The sequence below is a fragment of the Strix aluco genome, chromosome 5 (genome assembly GCF_031877795.1).
Source record: "Strix aluco isolate bStrAlu1 chromosome 5, bStrAlu1.hap1, whole genome shotgun sequence".
NCBI classification, from domain to species: Eukaryota; Metazoa; Chordata; class Aves; order Strigiformes; family Strigidae; genus Strix; species Strix aluco.
This window is the reverse complement of record NC_133935.1, coordinates 64,192,385-64,204,820: the sequence shown is the minus strand read 5'-3', so window position 1 is coordinate 64,204,820 and position 12,436 is coordinate 64,192,385. Positions and strand designations below refer to the sequence as shown.

Here is a 12,436-nt window from a genome sequence, read left to right as displayed (position 1 = left end):
TAGAGAGAGAAAGAGAGAGAAAGAGAAAGAGAGAGAAAGAGAAAGAGAGAGAAAGAGAGAAAGAGAGAAAGAGAGAGAGAAAGAGAGAGAGAAAGAGAGAAGGAAAGAGAGAAGGAAAGAGAGAAGGAAAGAGAGAAAGAGAGAAAGAGAGAAAGAGAGAAAGAGAGAAAGAGAGAAAGAGAGAAAGAGAGAAAGAGAAAGAAAGAAAGAAAGAAAGAAAGAAAGAAAGAAAGAAAGAAAGAAAGAAAGAAAGAAAGAAAGAAAGAAAGAAAGAAAGAAAGAAAGAAAGAAAGAAAGAAAGAAAGAAAGAAAGAAAATCAACTAGATTAGTTCTCATAGGGCAACTTCTTCTTCGGGTTGAGTTGATGAGCATGAGCAAAGTAGATATCCACATAAAGCACTGATGTATGTGCCATCTTAACATACCATGGGAAGAGTTCATAATTGAAAGTAATAATAGGGTAGCCAGGAAAGTACCAATTAAAATAACTTGGTTGTCTGTGCTAAATTCTAGATATTCTTAAGGTCTTAAGGAAATTTGATTATCTTTACTTACTAGGGTGCAATCAAAACCAAAGATTTATTTTGAGACTTACTTATCTCTGAGGTGAAACAACTGGACAGACTGCAGATTTTCTTGTTGATGCATCATATGCATAAGAAACAGTCAATTAACTAGTCAATTAACTAATTTTGAAAAAAAATAAAATAGATGCGTTTTCATCCATCTTCTCAAGCCAGTTTGCAGCATGTTCAATTTCATTTTGTTTATATTTGTTTAAACTCCTACAGCATACATTTGTTAAGCTTCTAGATTTGTTAAGTATATTCTCTTTTTCCTATAAAAACAATATAGTTCACTGCACCAGCGGCTCTAGTTGGCCTGGAGCTGATATAAGTAAACTCCCTGAACACAAAAATCAGGCTGATCAAGATACGCATGTTCTCAATCTTGCTTTATGAGGTGGAGCTATACGCCTTCATTGATGCATAAAGACTGCTCTTTTTCTTTTTTTCCCCTAAATATTTGCATCAACTAGCAAAACCACACAGAAGCAAGATGATTAAAGAAGTACTAACGCACCAGAGACAGTCTGATGCAACAGAGAAGCCCCAGGTCTGGACCCATCTGGCAGACGAAGGCTGACCTTTGATGGGATCTCTTTGGCCTCCTGGAAGGCAGCAGCAGAACAGGACTGGCAGGATACAGCCAGCCCTGACACACCACAGGGCTGCAGTAAGGATCTGGTAGCATGAGCTCCAGCACACAACCCCAACAAGAACCAAGGTGCATTTCATGCCTATTCCTTAGGGCTGTTATATGCCAGAATTAAAAGAAGGAAAAAAAAAAAAAAAAAAAAAAAAGAAAACCTACATGAAAGAATATTAAGTCATCCATCAGGATACAAATTGCAATTGTTGCTGAGTTGCACTACATATTTGCCAGCTGTTCATTGACCTCTTGGGAGTAAACTACTGATCTCAAGCCAGCTCTTAGAGGGTGAGTACGTACATCGCACTTAGCACTTACAGTAAAAAGGGTGGATTTTGAATGCACTTGCCTGTGCTACCCCCTGCTCAGCAAGGATGAGGCTTCCTGTTCAGAACCACGCTGATCAGGGTGGGAGGTCAGTCACGCTGCAAACAAGAACTGACGTTTCAGAGTCAGAGCAAGATTTCTGTTGTTAAGGAAATGTGCTCTAACAACAGATTTGCAGATTGCAGTAAGGAAAGAACATGTTTTTCTTTTTTATAACTGGTGAAGTTCTTGAGCTTTATGGTGGCTGATTAATGGCTGAAGGGAGATTTCATTACATTGAGTTTAAAAACTGTCAGGAAACTTAGAGGAAGGAATAAACATTTCTTTAATACCTGTGGATAAATCAAAATGAACCTATTTTCTCCACTCATGGTTATGGCTGGGTGTTAAAACTCAGAAGTCACACCTCTGCTGAGGTATAAAACCAAGCAAAGAGAATAAAGAGTGTTTCAACAAACCCTGCACTACACAATTCTGAATATGAGCTTTGATGAAAGGCTAGATGCTAGCTGGGCTGGGTCAAGAAAACGTTTTCCTCCAATTCACAGAGCAGCTACAAAACTGTTCCACAGTTACTGCAAGCAATGATCAATAAATAAGTATTAAGAGGAGAGAGAGGATGCCTCAAATTCCAGTATGTTGTTTGGTCCATCTTCTCCACAGTCCTGAAAAGGAGTGATGGGAGTCCAATGCTTCAGGCCACAAAGGAATTGTAGAGGAGCTCTTGGAAAGAGCTAGATGTCCCCATAACTGATTTCAAAGTTAAACCAGAATTGCTCAAATCTTACCCCAGCATATTGAAAGTACAATTCTACATCCAAAACAAAATCAATGTTATCCTTTGCTGAGCAAAATGGAAGGGCACAAATTACTTTCCTTCAAGTAAACACTCTGAGGTTGAAAATGAGGGCTAGAAAAGATACAGCAAACAGAAAGACACGTGTAACAGGCACTACAGGGAGAGAAAAAGTTCTAGCTGGCACCCAAGATGGCATTCGTGCAAGGAATGAAAGAACTTATTGTCCCACGGCATTGGTTCTCAGGCTCCAGCCTGATCACTCTTGTGGCGAGGACGCTCTGCTGCACGACCGGCCCACAAAAGGAGAGGATTCTTACTACTGATGCTACACTTCCACATCCATATGGAACTAGCAGAGGCTTTCCTGACTAATTAAAACTTAATTGTCAACTTCGCAGCTTCTGTGGCTACTTCATGTCCTTCTGTAACTGAAATCTACAAGATATAAGTTCAATATAGAGAAATAAAACACCATGGGCTCCAGTTCCTCTTTCTTCCAGATTATTACCCGCCTGAAACAGGTAATATAAAATCTCTGTGAGAAACGAAATGCAGTGACTGAATCTGAAATGAACCGCAACTTAATAGATGATTCAGTTACCTCCAGAGCGGGCTGGGATTCCTAAACATTTAAAGCTTCAGTGCCCAGAGAGTAGAAGTGAATGAACCTCTTGTCATTAAAATAACTAATACATTATTTGCCATTGATTCAGTATGACACAAACCCAATCCTCTTCGATGAGGTCTCTGTTGAGAAAAACAATGTGTTTTACTTAAAAAAGAGAACTCTTGTCTTCACAGCTCAAAACCCACTTTCAACCACAGAGAGAGTTCCTTTTTGGTTACCACAAGCGGTTTTGCAGCAAGTGGGCTGGTGTTTTCTACAGGCCCAACAAAAAAGGATGTTGAGGGAAACAAGCTCTTCCTCCCTTTTGTTCATTCTTGGGCTGCCCTGTTGACATACCCCTCCCGTGCGGTGCCAGTAATCATATGCTCTCCCTTCTGACCTCCCCCAGTCACACTTATGTGGTTGCTGCAGCGAGGTCTGCACTTGTCCCAGGCTGCTCCACTTGTCACCAAGAGTAGCATGAGATGGAAGAGAGACGGTAGGAAATTTTTTTCTATGGAGAGCCACGTTCTCCTTTAAGCCTGCTTGTTCTTTGGTGTAATCAACTGTCTCTTCATCTTATGGAAAGTAAGAAAACCAAACCGCGTGACCTAAATTCAGCACTGGGCCAAAATCAAGATTTGGGAAATGCAGTGACACTACTAAAAAATAACAAATCCTTGGAGAAGTAACTTCTTTCATTTAGATAACTCAGACTTTGATAAAACGTAGCGTTAGAAAAATGAACTTAAGTAGAAAGCTTTCCTTACACTTTTACTCCATTTGCAATTGCAGAATGTTATTTCTGAAATTGTGTGAATATTTAAACTCTGAAACTCAAAGTATGAGTATCAGAAATTACTGTAGAGGTCCACATTTAAAGACAAAATTCAGAGATACCTATTTGTGTCAAAAATAAGCCTGGCAAGGATAATAAAAACTGTTTATTAAGTACTTATAAATATTTAAAATCATTACACTTGCTCATTTTGATACACGTTATGTCACTTTCAATGTATTTCAGTACCTTGGTGCTAAGAGCTGGTATCCTGTAATGGAAAAATACAAAGGAAGAGCAGCTTCCCATAAAGCTTACAGACCTCTGCAGCGAGTAACACAGCTTGAACCCTAAGGACGACAGTGAGAAATTCAGAGGAAAGCCTTGGATAAACAATGACAGCAATTTTCCTAACAGAGATCAGAAAAAGCACTGCTATTTCTTCAAAATATAGACAGGTAATTCTAGCTGGTGCCTTTCCTTGAGAGAACTTTGCTTGAAATTGGATGTTTTATGCAGGAATAGCAGTTCTTTGTCGGTATTACTGCAAATGTAAATATCAAAGGCAAAAATCTATTCTTCAGTGGGTCCCTTGGACTTACCACCAGATACTGATATTTCCATTTCTCTTCAGGACTCACTGCTTTGCCATGATACAAAAACAGAAACAGCTTTTGCATAATTAATGAAGTACAGGGTCTGAAAATAGTCCTTTTTTTTCTTCCCTTTCCTGCCTACCCCTATTAAAAAAGCAAACAAAATCCTAACAATAGAGCCTGAAGGTTAAAGGGCCCTTAGAAAAAGCCAGCTGGTCTGAGAAGAACAGTATGAAGCAAAACATATCACCTGTAACACCCAGAACTCTCTTTGAATGGCAAGACCTATGCAATAAGGAACAAAGAGTAAAAGTTAACAGAAATGAGAAAAAAGATCAAGGAACATAAGCAGTCAGAGAGGTGAGGACAGTAGCAGCATGTACCCATCGAAGGTGTACTATATTTTTAGCTATTTACAGTGACCACCAACAGAGGTACATAAATTCCCTTGAAACAGCTTTGGCTATAAAATGTTTGTTTTATGAAATAAAAAAACCTAAAAAATACTACGTGCCTTGTAAAGTGCTTCTATGTGTTTTGCCTTTTTATGTACATCTTCAATGACCAAAATGCTGCCAATATTCTTTAGCTAAAATATTTCCCCTTCCACTAAAATATGCACATAATTACACAAGAAAGGAATGAAAACTTAAGAATCTAGGATTGCTGAGAAGTACTTTGGAAGCATTGGTTCCTAATGTTTTTCCTTTATAGCAAAGGCCCAAGCCACTTCTGTAAGATCTGCAGATTGAGGAGTCCTGTATATGCATATATTTTAAATTCTTTTTATGTTGGAAGCTCAGGATTTTCCATCATACACTTTCCTCCCTTACACCTTTGGACACAGGTACAGGCTCTTAAGTACAGGGAAAAGGGCCTGTAAGCAGAACAGAAGGGGTTGCCACCTGTTCCTGCCTGATCTTTTGGAAGATAGGAAGTCAGTACAGTTTCGTACAAAGAGTTGTATTCACAGGTTTTCCTCCTGTGCTTCTCTAGTTCCTTTTCTCCTGTGCTTCTTCAGTTCTTTCCCACAATACAAGCAAAGCAAACCACCTCGGGAGGATTGCTTTAGCACCTTCTAGATGGACCATGAAATTAACAGAGGATGTGAAGCCAACACATCCTTCACCTAAGAACACAGAGAAGACTAGCAAGGTGCTCACTTTGACATCTGGTTTTCACCTTTGCACGCGAGAAGCATAAGCATTTCTTTCCTGCAGCTGAAAGCCAGGCTGAGCGTAAGGCTGCTGTGTTCTGGATCTTCAGACTTTGAAAGGTCTTCAACCTCCATCCCAGCTAGGTGCTGTCACACAGAGAGAGCAGGGGGAAGAGGAATCTAGCTGACAAAGGCTGCTGATTGCATACGATTTCTCCTCAGCAGCTGACCCCCGGAGAGCCTGAAGTGCCTACTACTATTTTTAGGTATTTCACCTCCAGCTGCAGCAGCCCGCGTTAGGCAGCGTGAGGGCTGACACCCCCCTGCCGCCTCCCTGCGGGACTACGCACAGCCCGGCCGCCCCCGGCCCTGCCCCGCCGCGACTGCCTGAACCAGCCGCCCCGCGCACCGCGGCACCAACAATGAACCGGCTCGGCAGTTTGTATGGCGAACCACGGAGAAACATTTTCCTCTCCGTTCACAAAAGATGAAAAGATTTTTGAGTTATAAATTAAATCAGGTTTCACTAAAAATGGAAGGGCTTCCAACACACCCCCGTCCCCCAACCCCTGCGTGAGGCCCGGCCAGCCCACGCGCTCGCTCGGTAACGAGCTTCCCTTCAGGCAGTGGTGCCGTTTCACGGATTTCGGGACCTCTTCGCGCGGGGTGACCCCCCCGGACCCCCCCCCCCCCCCCGCCCGGGGCGGCACGGCCCCTCGCCCGCAGCACCCAGCGGCGCGCCCGGCCGCGCTCCCCCTCCCGCCCTGCCCCTCCCCGCCGCCTCCGGGACAGCGCTGCGCCGGTCCCCGCCGTGCAGCCGCATCCCGCCAGGCCCTATCCGGGGCAGGCGGCGGGGACGGCGGCGACCGCTCCTTCCTCCTCTTCTTCCTCTTTTTCATCTTCCTGCTCCCCACCTCCGCCCGGCAGCCGCTCGGCCGGCCGGGCAGGTAGCGAGGGGGAGGGCGCGGGCGGCGGCGGTCGCCAGCGGGCTGCCGAGGCGCGGCGCGGCCCGGCGGGGCGGGAGGCGGCGCCCCCCTCCCCCCGCACGGCGCATGGTCGCGGCGGCAGCGCTCGCCGGGCTCCCCTCTGGCTGCCGCGCGCTGTGGTCTCGCCCGCCCCCGCTGCCATGTTGGATCGTGCGGCCGCCGGAGCCGGGCCGGAGTTGGAAGTTTAGCGCCTCTCGGAGGGGCGGGCGCGATCGGCCGCCGGCGCGGAGCGGCACCGGCACGGCTGCCCCGCTCCCCGGCGCCCCCCCCGCGGGCCGCCGGCAGCTGGCTGAGGCTCCGTCGCGCCTCTCCACCTCCCTCCTTCCCCGGCCCCGATAGGGAGGCTCCGTGATGCGGCTGCTGTGAGGCCGCGGCGGCAGCGGAGAAGGAGGAGGAGGGGGCCGCGGGCGCCGACGGTCTCAGGGCGGCGAGGGCAGCGCCGGGCCGGCCCCGGCCATGAGCGGCAACCCGCAGCAGCAGCCCCCGCAGCCGCGGCGGGTCACCAATGTGGGCTCCCTGCTGCTCACCCCGCAGGAGAACGAGAGCCTCTTCAGCTTCCTCGGCAAGAAATGCGTGGTGAGTCCCGGCCGGCGGCGGCGGGGAGGGGAGGGGGCGGCCCGCGGCCGTCCCGGGCCGGGGACCCCGAGCCCGTCCCCACCCCGGGCGCGGAGGGCCGGGGGCCGGGGCGGCCAGGGGGCGTGTAAGGACAGGCCGGCCGGGGCGCCGGGAAGTTGAGGGCTGCGGAAGTTGGAGCCGGCCCGGCCCGCTCCGCTGCCCCGTCCCGGCGCCCGGGAGGGGGGGCGGCCTCCGCAGGCCTCGCTCCCTGCCCGCCTCGCTCGCAGTCCCCCGGGCGGTGGGAGCGGAGCGGGGGTGCGGGGGGGCAGCGAATGGCGGCGGCCGCGGCCCGCAGCGCGGGTGGCGGGCCCCTTCGGCCGGCCCGGCCCGGCGGGGCTGCCCGCCCTTCCGCCGGGCCGGCTCCGGGCGCAGCCGCGAGCACCGGGACGGCTCCGAGACCGCCTCGAACGCTGGTGTGGGTTCCGTCCTTCCGCGCTCCCCTGCCCATCGGCGCGGAGCTCCCGGGGGGCGGCTGGTGGGGCTCACCCCTGCCCTGCAGCCGACCCGCGCCCTGCAGGGGGAACTGGCCAGCGAGGGAGCAGCCGCGGGGCTCGGTGGCAACAGTTCAGTTGCTGGACGAGGCCGGGACGAGCCCCAGGTGCACCTGCGGTACAACAAAGCAACGTTGATGAAGTTGTGTGAAGGCTCGTATCAGTGCTAGGCCTGCCTCGGATTTAGTCTGTACTCCTCCTAGTCTAAACAACAGGCTCATGTACTCAAATGCAACTCAAATACTGCATCTTTTCCTGTATCTGTATAAAAAGGCAACATAACAGTTAAAAGAAAAAGCCTTGTAGTAAATGTGTTACCAAGTATATCAGTAAGTTCTTCGTTTTCAGAATACCTTTTTGCATGTCAGCATAAAACTGTGCTTATCTGTATTAACTGCTTGAAGGCTCACAAGTTAACCACTTTCTTTAGAAAAGAAGCAGCTTTTAGAAAAATCTTGGCTTGGAAAAAGATTTTAAAATGCTTTTTTGAAAGAAGAAAAAATATTATAATTTGGAAGCCACTGAAAATTATGTTACCTGGCTGTCTTCTGATGCCTTGTGTCCAACACCTAGCATACTAATGTTAGGCACCATGCATCTTGCTGCAACTCTGTGAGAGTAATGAACTTAAAATTGTGATTTAGAGCAGGATATCCGTGCAGTCATAATGGTTCTACGTAACTGTTTGGACTTTGAAATGGTATTGTTGATGAAACTGACTGTTGCAAGGAAGGCGTAAGATGTAGTAACTGAACAGGAAGTAGGTAATATTTACATTGGAGTGGGTTAAATAAAATGCTGTCACAGTAACTAAGTTAAATGGGTCAGAAGGTGTCACCATAAAGCATGTTTTTTGAAAAGTAATAGATTTGTAAAAAACAAATTAATTGAACTACATTCAGGCACACGTTCCATATGTTTAGCTCCTTTGCAAAAAAATATAAAACTTGTCTAAATTTTAAAAAATGGTGCATGAATTTGTGTGTGTAAGTTGATTTCCAGTTTGTTTTTCTACAACTTGGATTTTCTTGTCAAGTGAACATACTTTTTGTTTTTGTTATACTCAGCTGTAACACTCACCTACTCAAGTTCTCAACTTTTCTGCATAAATAGCATGTTGAAAGCAGACATTGGAGGTAAATATCTTCACAGTATCTGGGTGTCATGTGACTTGTGACAGGTTGATAACTTCCTAGACATAACTTGCTTTGTATTTTTCTTGAAACTACGCATTCTTGTGGTTTTCACAGAATCTCGGTTGACTATCCAACTGAGGATCTTCTAATTGTGGCCCATTCTCTTCCCCTTTTCCCCCAGTCCTACATGCTCTCTAGATTAAGCGTAGGCTCATCTTACTATAAGTGAGGGTCTCTGCTTGATCTTGAGGACTTGGGTGTTGAAGCTCTAGAGATATTTAACCAGGCTTTTTTGGTTTATTGTGGCATGAGCCACAATGACAATTCAGAAACTAATTAATGATCAGATTGAGTATCCCCTCAGGGGCACCTGGAGATGGTAACAACTTCGGCTGTCTAACTTGAATCCATGGTGTCTGTTTGTCAGAGCCTGATAGTACTCTTGATACTCTTGACCTTCTAGCCCTACTCAGTGTTGGCACACTATGCTGAAAAATGCCTTTTCTGTAATGTACATGATATTTGATCTCTTAATATGCATGTCTGAATTATTCATTAGTGAAACTTCACACTGTAAATGCTCCTTTTTTAAGAAAGGAAGATCTTGCAAGTTTTGTAGGATGCTACAAGCTTACTTTCCCATCAGCTGAATTGTCTGTGCTTCCTGCCTGCTACAGGTAGTGTTTCTGTCAGTGTGGGTGATGGATATGCTACTGGATGTGATGTGCATCTGCCATATCATCAGAATTTTAGGTTATATTTTACTTGACCTTGTGTTTAGATCACTAGTGAGAAGAATGCCAGAGGAACAGTTGAGACATTAGACTATGATCCTAGATACTCTTTTTGTACGAATAAGTTATAGTGCTCTTATGGAGGGCATAGTGATAGTATCAGTCCTGAGGGACTTGGTTAAGAAAGCATGTGGTGTTCTGGACCTGATTTATTTCAACAGTCTTTCTTTTGACTCTGTTTTTTACTGATAACAAGGCAGCTACTTTGAAATAACATTGAGGATTCAACTACTTGATTTTTGTTCTATGGAAAGCGAATGAATTTATCAACTACCTTTATTTTGATTGAGTACTCACAACCTATGAACTCCGATACTGACATAATTTCAATGGCATCTTAAGTAATGATGACAGGTGAACACAAAAATTACCTGGAAGTGGGGGAAGTGGTGAAGAGCCATTGCTCTTTGTGTGTTGCTGAAGCTGATACCATTTTCTGGATAACTACTGATACTTTGGGAATCTCATTGACTAGTAGGCAAATGTGCATACAGAAGGTTACTGAATTTTTTTTTTAACTCCCTTTTTTCCCCCTTGTTTGCTGAGCTGTAAAATGCTTATCTAAATCTATAAGCAATTAAAATACCTTTGCCTGTGACAGATTGGGTTTTCAAAACCCAGCCACTGGCTAATAGTCAAAGCTGCAGCTATTGTTAATTTGGTTGAAATATGAATCCAAATGTAGAACTACTTGCAGTAGGTATCCACCATAAGGTAGCTCTTTAGGACTTTCATTGTTGCTTAGGCATGTAACTAATTTTCGTTCAGGTACATGACATTGTTAACTAGGTCAGATGTAAAATTTACTATCTAGAAATTTTTCCATAATTATTTTTTATCATAGTGTAGAAATAAAAGTCTATGTAAACTTATGCTAAGGTGGGCTATGGGATTACTTCTGTGCATATTAATGAAATATTTTTATGGTTATGCCAAACTTGGAAGTTTTTGCTTAAGTGTGCTTAGTTATAAATCAGTCACTTTAATTTTGTCCTAAACAATGAGTTTTGTAAGGAAAAGCAAATGCTAGGTGTCCCATTAATAATTTTTAATAAAGAGGGTACTTTTAAAATTTGCATGATTAATATTGGTCAGTAATGTCACTGATTAAAAACTATTTTATTCTGTAGAAATAATTTTATATGTGTGAGAGGTCTTAAAACATGAGAAATGTGTACTTGATAACATTAGAAGTAGGTAATGGACTATGGGTTTTATACTACTTAGAAGTGAGACTCGGCGCTTGGATTAGGTGTAATAAGTAAGGCTAGGAATAGGTTGTTATTTGTAAGATCTTGCTGTGGTTGATATAGTAAACAGGAACTGGTAAAGAATGCAAAAAGTGACACAGAAGTAAACTAAGAAAACTGTTTTGGCTGCTTTTAAAGTGCATGCGACCAGAATAAGATTGTATGTCAGAGCCAAAGGACAAATTACAGTAATAGTTGAGATAAAACAAAATAAAAACCTGAATGGCAGTTATAGCTCTTAATTGATAAGAGTTAAATGTTTTATCAAGAAAGGACTTGTAAGATTACTTATGCATATGAAAACAGCATGAACTAAGACTTGAAGGAGGACTACAGGTCTGAGCAACCTCTGTGGCTGAGAAGTTTATGCTGCATGCTGTACATCCAAAAAAGGTCGAGATTATAATTTGAAAAGCAGTTGTCTCTTGAACAGATAGGAAGAACTGAGTCATCAGTTCAGAGGTGGTTATCTCATCTCTGCATGTGTTTTTAGATGAGATGCAGAGGAAGAAGACGAAGTGTAAAGGATAGAATTTTGTGGAACAGAAGAATATTGAGAGTTATGCCTGTTCTAACAAAAGACATGTAACATCTCTGTATGCCTCACTAGTATCCATTGGAGTCACTTACCCAAACAACTTCTCAGCAATAATCTTCCCTTCTAGAGGGAATTACGTTGTTTTTTGCTAGTTCCTCTGAACCAAACCTGTGTCTACAAAACTGATTTTCATAGGAATGGGTCAGATCGGACTCTTCAGAGCAAGTGGCTTAGCCATTATACTCAAACTGCCTCCATGTATCTACAGTAGGCTTACTTATCATAAAGTGTTTCTCATGCTTTTTTTCCTCACAGCTTGCTATTAAGCTAAGGTAGTAAACTATGCTGTAAATAGATTACTTACCCATGGATGAGAAGTGTTTTGAGACCACCTGTGAACACTCTACAAGGCATTGCATCTCATAGCTGTGTGTGTGTGAGACAAAGCATCCGTTCACAAAGGGTGGGATTCAGTTCAGAAGTAAGAGACAGATTTAGGTATTAAAATCCCATCATTGTCAGTAGACATCACTGGCTGTTATCTAAATCTCCTATTCAACTTACTTTAAAAAACTTATCAGTTGAATTTCTGTCTTTGCTTCAGTGACTATAGTGGCTACATCTCTCATGACCATCCTTGTAGCTGATGTTCTAAACACATAAATTTGTTTCTTGACATGCAGGATGAGTCCAACCACATATTTGAGTCACTGTAGATCTCTGTTCGGAAGTGTTATGTATTGCCAAACAGAAGGTGATATAGTAATATAGACAAGTACCTCGATCTATTAAGGCTTCAGCACTCTTGCATTCTCTTCTGAGCTACTTTGTAGATTTTTTTTCTCTGTTTTGGAGGTAGTCAAGTGCTGAAAGTCTTTTAGCATATCTGTGGTTAATCAGCTGGTCAAGTATACCACTCATGCTCCTATAACGTGCTCTGGAATCCTATAGTGTACAGATGTAACAGGATGAAAACAATTTGTAGTCACAAGCTGTTGTGTTGTAACTTACCAACTCTTCACAGCTAAGAATCAGATGGAGGAATTTAGAAGAATACAAAGTTTTAATCTAGGATTCAAATGAACAGTCATGTGTTGACTACAAGATTTCTACCACTTATTTAGGAGAACACCTAAGGAAGAGGTAGTTT

At 44.2% G+C, this 12,436-nt stretch overlaps 1 protein-coding gene across 2 annotated transcripts in view; it reads left to right on the top strand.

Moving 5' to 3' along the window:
* The first annotated feature begins 6,577 nt into the window (after positions 1 to 6,577).
* Positions 6,578 to 12,436, top strand: part of WASL (WASP like actin nucleation promoting factor) — a 51,583-nt gene continuing 45,724 nt past the window's right edge. Inside the window, exon 1 of one of the 2 annotated variants that reach the window (XM_074827635.1) lies at positions 6,578 to 7,038. In XM_074827635.1, coding sequence (XP_074683736.1) covers positions 6,919 to 7,038 — 120 coding nt within the window. In that variant the 5' untranslated portion in view covers positions 6,578 to 6,918. The remainder of the gene's footprint in view (positions 7,039 to 12,436) is intronic. The other variant, XM_074827636.1, reaches the window with a different exon arrangement.